Source organism: Myotis brandtii, unplaced genomic scaffold, assembly GCF_000412655.1.
Source record: "Myotis brandtii unplaced genomic scaffold, ASM41265v1 scaffold327, whole genome shotgun sequence".
Taxonomy (NCBI): domain Eukaryota; kingdom Metazoa; phylum Chordata; class Mammalia; order Chiroptera; family Vespertilionidae; genus Myotis; species Myotis brandtii.
Genome location: NW_005362585.1, coordinates 451,710 through 461,725, shown reverse-complemented (window position 1 = coordinate 461,725; position 10,016 = coordinate 451,710). Strand labels below are relative to the sequence as shown.

At 40.0% G+C, this 10,016-nt stretch overlaps 2 protein-coding genes across 4 annotated transcripts in view; one reads left to right on the top strand and one right to left on the bottom strand.

Annotated features, from left to right (window-relative positions):
• ZNF41 (zinc finger protein 41) overlaps window positions 1–4,270 on the top strand; it is an 18,185-nt gene extending 13,915 nt beyond the window's left edge. For all 3 annotated transcript variants that reach the window (XM_014543509.1, XM_014543507.1, XM_014543508.1), the window contains one exon: window positions 2,141–4,270. In XM_014543509.1, coding sequence (XP_014398995.1) covers window positions 2,141–4,197 — 2,057 coding nt within the window. In that variant the 3' untranslated portion in view covers window positions 4,198–4,270. The remainder of the gene's footprint in view (window positions 1–2,140) is intronic.
• The window catches only part of LOC102244238 (zinc finger protein 157), a 38,995-nt gene that overhangs the window by 15,432 nt on the left and 13,547 nt on the right, over window positions 1–10,016 (bottom strand). The window lies entirely within an intron of this gene.

Here is a 10,016-nt window from a genome sequence, read left to right as displayed (position 1 = left end):
GAAACCGGTTTGGCTCAGTGGATAGAGCGTCGGCCTGCGGACTGAAAGGTCCCAGGTTCAATTCCGGTCAAGGGCATGTACCTGGGTTGCGGGCACATCCCCAGTGGGAGATGTCAGGAGGCAGCTGATCGATGTTTCTCTCTCATCGATGTTTCTAACTCTCTATCTCTCTCCCTTCCTCTCTGTAAAAAATCAATAAAATATATTTTAAAAAAAAATTGATAACTGGCACAGTCTTCCATTTTCCGAAGTGAAACATGGAGCTTATTTGGTAAATTTTAACTTACATTTATTGAATTTGGGGAGATAGAGGAGGATATTTTGCTGTCTTTCAGAAGGATTTTTCAAGTGTCTGCTAAGACCATAGAATATATTTGGAAAGGGAAGACAACTGCATGCACTGTTAATAATTTCAGTCTTTGTGTATTAATTCTTTCTGTTATAACACAAAACTGTGCCACTTTGAGTATCAATGTGTATGGTACCATATTTCTTTATATATTCATAGCAGAAACAACCTCCCTAGAGGTGTGCTGAAATGAGAACTAATATCAAGGTCAATCCATTTTGAATATACACAGAGGAATAAAACAAGTTTAATATAAATGTATATCCTCTCATAAGAATTCTGAGGTGAATGGGTTCATTTAACAAGACAACTCTAACCCTGACGCATCACTCAGGAACCATGTTTCAAATCATTGTTCTGCCATGCAGTGGTCGGCAAACTGCAGCTCGCGAGCCACATGCGGCTCTTTGGCCCCTTGAGTGTGGCTCTTCCACAAAATACCAACTTCTGCGCATGGGCCACGAAGTTTCAATCGCACTGTACATATGTGGCTCGCGAGCCGCAGTTTGCCGACCACTGTCCTAAGGCATTGTTGTCAGTTGTGTGGTTAATGTTGGGTCACTATTGTGTCCAGTGGGAAGGGAAAGGAGAAATGGAGATTTGCCCACTATCTTAAGATCTGACCTGCTCAGACCTTATCACTTCTGCTCATACTCCACTGGTGAGAACAAAGTGAAGCTGGTCAATATAATGCTAACCTATATTCTGTTCCTATAAAAGGAGCGGTAAATAGATTTTGGTGGATGGCTTGAAGTTTCTGCCATAGATGGCTTTCCCTCTCTTATTTTATACTTGTTAAAAGCATATATTCCGCCCAGCCTGGCGTGGCTCAGTGGTTGAGCATCGACCTATGAATCAGGAAGGAGGTCACAGTTAGATTCCTGGTCAGGGCACATGCCCAGGTTGTGGGGGCTCGATCCCCAGTGTGAGGCGTGCAGGAGGCAGCCTATCAATGATTCTCATCATTGATGTTTCTACCTCTCTCTCCCTCTCCCTTCCTCGCTGAAATGTATGTGTGTGTGTGTGTGTGTGTGTGTGTGTGTGTGTGTGTGTATTCATTCATTCATTCATTCATTCCTGGGACCAATGAACACTTGCAGCTGGCTACAGAGTTGGAGCACAGATACCTATTTATTGTTTGTCTATGTCAAGATGGCTGGTGTTGTAAGAGTTTTTCCTATAGATATAAAGGAATGTATATCTATAAATTATAAATCCCATGAATGCAATAACAGTTTAATGTTGATGCTCATAATGGTTCAGAAAGAAAAAGCAAGAAGAAGCAGAGAGATTAGTAAGGTTTTAAAGCTGATATGTAATAAGAACATACAACCCAAAATATTTCTTGTATGTCAGGCTTCCTTTTAACAGACTTTAGTTTATTCTTCTGGTTTCTCTACTCACTATCCAGACCTCCTACTAGTGAATATGGATTCCCAGGTTTCAAATCCCATCTCTTTCACTTATTAAGCTATTTTATCTTCAGCAAGTTATAAACTTCTCTGTGCTTCTATTGTCTTATCTGTGAAACATGATCGATAATGATAGCTACCTCTTTAGAGTTCAGTGAGGATTAAATGAGCTGTTTTAAGTAAAGCACTTGGAACATTCCAAATATTAAATATAGTTTTGCATATAGTGAGTGTTCTAGAAGAATTTTATATCACTACATTATTACTATTTTCAATATTGTCATATGAACTTTGTGTTCATCCTATCTGAACTACACATACCTGCTATCCTCTGCTACTTGTTCTTTGAGTTATTTTCATTTTTTCTTTTTCTTTTTAGATAAGAATATTGGGAAAACCCAACAACAGAGAATTTCTGGAGAAGTTTCATTCCACTGTGAGAAATTTGGTCAAATCATAGAAGATGATTCATTGTGTTCCATTTTAGAAGAATTGTGGCAAGATAATGACCAGCTAGAGAGATTTCAGGAAAACCAAAATAACCCTGTAAGTCATGTGAAAGTATTCATTAAAGAGAGGGGCTATGAATGTAAAAATATTGAAAAAATAATTCATGTGAGTACCAAGCTTGTTCCTTCAATTAAAAGACTCCATAACTGTGACATATTTGGAAAGAGTTTGAAGAATACTTTAAACTTGCATAATCATAATAAAAGCAATGCAACATTGAATCTTGGCAAGATTTTTGGAAATGGCAACGATTTTGCCCATAGCTCTTCCTGTACTAAGAATGAGAATGTTAATAATACAGGAGCAAATGCTTGTGAACATAATCAATGTGGAAAACATCTTGGCCACAAACAAGTTCTCATCCACCATCAAAAAATTCATACTAGGGGGAAACTTTATGTATGTACTGAGTATATAAAGAACTTCACCCAGAAGTCAGATCTCTTTGAGCATCAGAAAATTCATGCTGGAGAAAAATCCCATGAATGCAACAACAGTGAGAAAGTCTTCACTCAGAAGCCCCAAATGGATGTAGCTCAGTGTGTTTCTACAAGAGCAAAACCCTATATATGCACTCAATGTGGGAAAGCTTTTACTCTCAAGTCAAATCTCATTACACATCAGAAAATTCATACTGGGCAGAAACCCTACAAATGCAGTGAGTGTGGAAAGGCCTTTTCCCACAGATCATATCTCTTTAGACATATGAGAATTCATACAGGAGAAAAACCTTATGAATGCAGCGAATGTGGAAGAGGCTTCTCCCAGAATTCAGACCTCAATATGCATCAGAAAACTCATACTGGAGAGAAACTCTATGCATGCAGTGAGTGTGGAAAAGCCTTCACAAGAAAATCAGCACTCAGGATGCATCAAAGAATTCACACAGGAGAGAAACCCTATGTATGCACTGAATGTGGGAAGGCCTTCATCCAGAAATCACATTTCAATACACACCAGAGAATTCATACCGGAGAGAAGCCTTACGAATGCGGTGACTGTGGAAAATCATTCACTAAGAAGTCACAACTCCATGTGCATCGAAGAATTCACACAGGAGAGAAACCCTATATATGTGCAGAATGTGGAAAGGTCTTTACTCATAGGACAAATCTCACTACACATCAAAAAACTCATACTGGAGAGAAACCCTATACATGTGCTGAATGTGGGAAGGCTTTCAGTGATCAATCAAATCTCATTAAACACCAGAAAACTCATACTGGAGAGAAACCCTATAAATGCAATGGCTGTGGAAAAGCCTTCATATGGAAGTCACGCCTCACTATCCATCAGAAATCTCATATTGGAGAGAGACACTATGAATGCAATGAGTGTGGGAAAGCCTTTATCCAGAAATCAACACTAAGTGTGCATCAGAGAATCCATACAGGAGAGAAACCCTATGTTTGTCCTGACTGTGGGAAGGCCTTCATCCAGAAATCACACTTCATTGCCCATCATAGAATTCATACTGGAGAGAAGCCTTATGAATGCAGTGACTGTGGAAAATGCTTCACTAAGAAGTCACAACTCCGTGTGCATCAGAAAATTCACACAGGAGAGAAACGCAATATATGTGCTGAATGTGGAAAAGCATTCACTGACAGGTCAAATCTCATAACACACCAGAAAATCCATACTAGAGAGAAACCCTATCAATGCAGTGACTGTGGAAAAACCTTCACCTGGAAGTCTCGCCTCACTATCCATCAGAAATCTCATACTGGAGAGAGACAATACGAATGCAGCAAGTGTGGGAAAGCTTTCATTCAGAAAGCAACACTAAATATGCATCAAATAATTCATACAGGAAAGAAACCCTATGCTTGTACAGAATGTCGGAAGGCCTTCACTAACAGATCAAATCTCATTAAACACCAGAAAACTCATAGTAGAGAAAAAGTCTATAAAGGCAGTGACTGAAAAAGCCTTCATCTGGGAATTATTCTCTCCCATCATTGATGTGTTTCTCTCTCTCTCCCCCTCTCCCTTCCTCTCAGAAATCAGTAAATATATATATATTTTAAAAATCATATGGTACCCTAGCCAGATTGGCTCAGTGGATAGAGCGTCAACCTGTGGACTGAAGGGTCCCAAGTTCGATTCCAGCCAAGGGCACATTCCTGGGTTGTGGGCTCGATCCCCAGTGTGGGGCATGCAGGAGGCAGCCGATCAATGATTCTCTCTCATCATTGATGTTTCTATCTCTCTCTCCTTCTCCCTTCCTCTCTGAAATCAATAAAAATATATATATATTTTAAAATCATATGGTAACTCTGTTTAACAATTGCAGGTATTAAAAGGACAGCCAACAAACCAATGTACAGAGATCAGAGAACAGTGATTGGTCCTAATAGATGAAATCTCATTAAACACCAGAAAACTCATAGTTGAGAAAAACTCGAAAAAGGCAGTGATTGAAAAAGCCTTCATCTGGGTGTACATCATATGTCTCAGTGGGGAAGAGGAGTGCCTGATGCTGAAACAATTGTGCAGGGGGAAGTAGATAGGACAGACTACAGGTGAAGTGAGCAGGAAGCAAACAAAGCCAAGAATCCCCCAAATCCAAGTAACTGCATCGCCATAGTTGATACACAAGTATATGTGTAGGGAGACTCTTCAATAAAGTCTTTGGGCAATAGACTTTTTGCTTTCATACAGGGACCCTCAAGCTCCTACAAATGGTAGAAATAGAGACCTCAGGAGATTATTTGTAATTTCTAATGTTTCACTTTATGGATAAAAGGCTTTATAAATTTAGCACTGGTTGGTTCTTCATACCCTGGAATGTAAAGGGACTCAATACTGGCCAAAATTTTTTCAAATTTCTAAGGTGGGAGAAACATTTTCATTGTCCACATACCTGCAGGGCACTGAAGTCAAGGCAAAAACCTACTTGGGAATGCAGATCTGTGAGAAGACAGAAGTTTTTGTGATTATTGACATTTAAGACACAGAAAAGACTGCCATGAGGAACTGTTCTTTCTCTTCCCTCTGCTAAGTCACCATGGTATATTTTTTAAAAATTAAATAGAATTGTAAAAAATAAGTCTGACTTTATGCATTGGTAAATTAGGCAAAGCTCTAGCTTATGTTACAGGAATATAGTTATTAAACATTGCACACATCTAAAGGTGGCAATTGTTCCCTCATTAATTCCATGCTATGGCAGCAAGTGATTATTCACACCCAAAGAAACTATGCATATCTTCTAACCTGTATCCCCAAAGCTATCATTTATGCAAGTTGCAGACCCCAGTCTTTTTTTAAAATATATTTTATTTATTTTTTACAGAGAGGAAGGGAGAGGGATAGAGAGTTAGAAACATCGATGAGAGAGAAACATCGACCAGCTGCCTCCTGCATACATCCCACTGGGGATGTGCCTGCAACCAAGGTACATGCCCTTAACCGGAATCGAACCTGGGACCCTTCAGTCCGCAGGCCGACGCTCTATCGAATGAGCCAAACCGGTTAGGGCAAGACCCCAGTCTTCTTATCCCTTTAGTGACTGCCTCTGAGTCCCAGGACTCTGGACTTTCAGTCTCGCCCAACGAAGCCTTTGCTTTCTTTGAGATTCTTGTTTGAAAAACAATGAGTGAGAAATTGGGTTTCAATACTTAGTTTTGATTTTCTTTTTCTTCCAATTTGGTTAAGATATATACTTTTTTTAATATATATTTTTTATTGATTTCAGAGAGGAAGGGAGAGGGAGAGAGAGATAGAAACATCAATGATGAGAGAAAAATCATTGGTTGGCTGCCTCCTGCACACCCCACACTGGGGACTGAGCCTGAAACCCAGGTATGAGTTCTGACCGGGAATCAAACTGAGACCTCCTGGTTCATAAGTCGATGCACAACCACTGAGCTATGCCGGCCGGGCAGATACATTCATTTTCTACATGCATATTAAGAGTACTTTTGTGTAGATTGCATTATTTTATCCCCATTTTATAGATGTACAAACTGAGGTATAGATAGGTAATATGATTTCCCCAAGGACACACAGCTAGGACAAGGAAAAGGCAGTATTTTTTTTAAATACAAGCAAGCACTAATTAAATTTTTTTATGACCTAGTCACAATTTTTTAAACTTTATTGAGTTGCAATTCACATACAGTAAAATTTATCCATTTAATGTGGCAATTAAATTAATTTTAGCATATTACAGAGCTGTGCAACCATCACAATAGTATTTTCAAATGTTTTCATCATCCCCAAAAGAAACCCCATACCCATTAGCAGTCACTCCGCATTTCTCCCACCTCCCCCGACCTCAGCCCTAGACAACTGCTAATCTACTTTCTGTCTCCATAGTATTCACTAATCTAGACATTTCATATAAATGGAATCATACAATATGTGGTCTTTTGTGACTGGCTTCTCTGAAGTAATGTTTTCAAAGTTCATACATGTTGCAGTGTGTATCAGTACATCATTTATTTCTATTACTGAATAATATACCATTGTATGGTTATACCACATTTTGATTATCCACTCATCAGCTGATGGACATTTGGGTTGTTTCCACAGCCAGTATGCACTGTACTCAGGCATCATTGCATCCAGACACTATTAGTGGCTAATGGGGATCAGCAGGCACAGTGATGACAGTTGATGCAGAGTCAGCAACATTGTGACTGGGCCTTTTAAAAGTCAAAGACACTGTACTCATGGCCAATGGTGGTTAGCAAGGTGAAGCTAGTGTGGTATCAGCATATACTGTGTTGGAATTTCACGTAGGTTAGTACCTGCTCTTGTGGCTAAGTTGGGAGTAAGACCACTTCTAAAGCCTAGGGAGGACTAAGTCTCCCATTGCCAATGTCTTTCATCTGATCTAGTGTTCAAGATTCCTGGTTTTCTTCCAGACAGCTCCTGGTGTGAGAAGAGGAAACTTTTTATTGTTGTTTAATATGTTTTTTATTGATTTTAGAGAGACAGGAAGGGAGAGGGAGAAAGCGATATAAACATCAATGTCAATCGGCTGCCTCCTGAACACCCCCTGCTGGGGATCGAACCCGCAACCCGGGCAGGTGCTCTGGCTGGGAATTGAACAAGGGCCTCCTGGTGCATGAGTCGATGCTCAACCACTGAGCCACTTGGGCTATTATTTTTTAAATTTTAATTGAGACATAATTTACATACAATAAAATGCATAGATCTGAAGTTTACTCATTGGATGACTATTATATATACCCATTAACAAACACTCCAATCAAGATACAGAATAGTTCCACCACTCCAGAAAGTTCCCACCTACCACTTAGGAGTTAATTCCCAACTCAGAGGCAATCACTAATCTGCTTTCTATCATTACAGATTACTTTTGTTTACGCTTGCCATTTCCATAACAATAATTTTAAAACATCAAATTTGGCCATAAAAACGGAATGAAATCTTACTCTTTGCAACAGCCTAGATCAGGGGTGGGCAAACTTTTTGACTCGAGGGCCACAATGGGTTCTTAAACTGGACCGGAGGGCCGGAACAAAAGCATGGATGGAGTGTTTGTGTGAACTAATATAAATTCAAAGTAAACATCATTACATAAAAGGGTACGGTCTTTTTTTTTTTTTAGTTTTATTCATTTCAAACGGGCCGAATCCGGCCCGCGGGCCGTAGTTTGCCCACGGCTGGCCTAGATGGAGATTATTATGCTAAGTGAAAGACAAATACCATATGATTCCAATTATGCTGGGGTCCAGCCCCAGCAGGCCAGGGGTTCCCAAAGGTGTGGACAGAGTCCGCGAAGAATGATTTATATGGAGACAGCGTTCAGATGATCAGCATAGCTCTCTTTAGTCTCCGTGGATCTTCCTGTGCCTGGCTGAGGCCACAGAGAAAGATCCAGAGGCAAGCTGAGCCTTTATTTTATAGTCAGAGGTAAACAAGGAAGTGGTTACCATAGTTACACTGTTCTTGTGAGTTTCACTTGTTTTGGCAGCACTTGCTACACCTCCCACAGCCCATTAGCTTCCCAGATAAGATCTAGGGAGCGTTATAAGGTCAAGCCTAATTATGCTAAGAGGACTATGCCCTCTAAGCTGGGACTTGTTTGTGACTTTGCCAACAGGTCAGTCTGAGGCTTAACCCTCTAGCCGCGCCCCACACACTCATATGTGGAATCTAATGAACAAAATAAACTAAAACAGAATAGAAACTGACTCATAGATAGAGAACAGATTGACAGCTGTCAACAGAAGTGTGATTGGGAGGCTAGATGAAAAAAGGTGAAAGAATTAAGTTACAAGGGGAACACTCATAGACAGACAACAGTATGGTGATTAACAGAGGGAAAGGGGGCTAGAGGGAGGTAGAGAAGGGTATAGGGGAGATAAATGATGACAGGAGGAGACTTGACTTGGGGTGATGAACACACAATAAATATACAGATGGTGTATTATAGAATTATGTACTTGAAACCTATATAATTTTATTAACCAATATCACCCCAATAAATTAAAAAGAGGAACTCCTGGGAGGGGAGTGGGGCTGGAGATTAAGTTTAATCACCAATGGCCACTGATTTAATCAGCCATGTGTATGTAATGAAACCTCCATAAACACCCAAAAAGATGGGTTTTGGAGAACGTCAAAGTCGGTGAATATACAAAGATCTGGGAAGAGTGATGCACTCAGGGGCATGATGTACCACATCCTTACCCCATACCTTGCCCTATGCATCTCTTCCATCTGACTGTTAAATAAAATGTTTCTCTGAGTTCTACAAAAAAAACCCACCATCAAATTTAATGTTTTAAATGGATGGAATGGAGATTGAAAGAACTGATGAGATGGCATCTTGATAAATTTAATTAATATTTAGTTGATGGGAGTGAGGGCATGCTGTATACAAAATGCAGAAAGTGTAATCTGTATATTCAAGTGTATGCTGTATTGGGGAAAATCTGATGATTAATTCAAATATCTTGGGTCATCATAATCATTATGGGACATTCAGGGGTGAATAGCAAAAAAAGGTTTTTAATTTAGCATCAATTTACCCTGGTATAGTGTCACCAAATATTAAAAGCAAAAGAGTTAGTTTTCTTTAGCAAATAAGGTAAAATAGAAAACATTCTCGAAGTTGAGGTTTGCCCTAACAGACCTCCACTAAAGACAGCTCTAAAGGGTATTTTTCAGGCAAAGAATAAAACGAGCTTGATGCTCAGATAAACAGGGAGGCCCAACAAGGAGCAGCTGGCAAGACAGAAACATGTTTTGTACAGTCACAGCCCCAGCATCACAAAGCACAGCATAGAAGGACAGGTTTGGAGCTGGCGCACAATAGCCTAATAACTGGCACAATGCCTACACCCTGTGACCCATCAGTTCCACTTCTAGATACTCAACACAGAAACAATACAAATGCCTTTCACTAGGTGAATGGAGACATAAATAAATAAACCAGACCTATATTTATCAACATAGCTAGATCTTGGAAAGAAAATATTTCATTAAAAAAGCAAGCTATGGAAGTTTAAACATAGTGTGATACCATATATTAAACTTTTTAAAAGCAATATCCTAATATATAAAAACCCTGGGTCCGTCACATCAGCAATGACCGGGAGGCTCGACCATTCACCAGGCTGCGCGCACAGCAGGTGAGCGGGCTGAACTGCTGACCTCTTGGAGAGAGAAGCAGGGCTGATCAGCAGTGGCAGCAGCTGCTGGCGAGGCTGGGAGAGAGAAGCAGGGTGATCAGACCCTGCTTCTCTCTCCCTCACCAGCAGCCA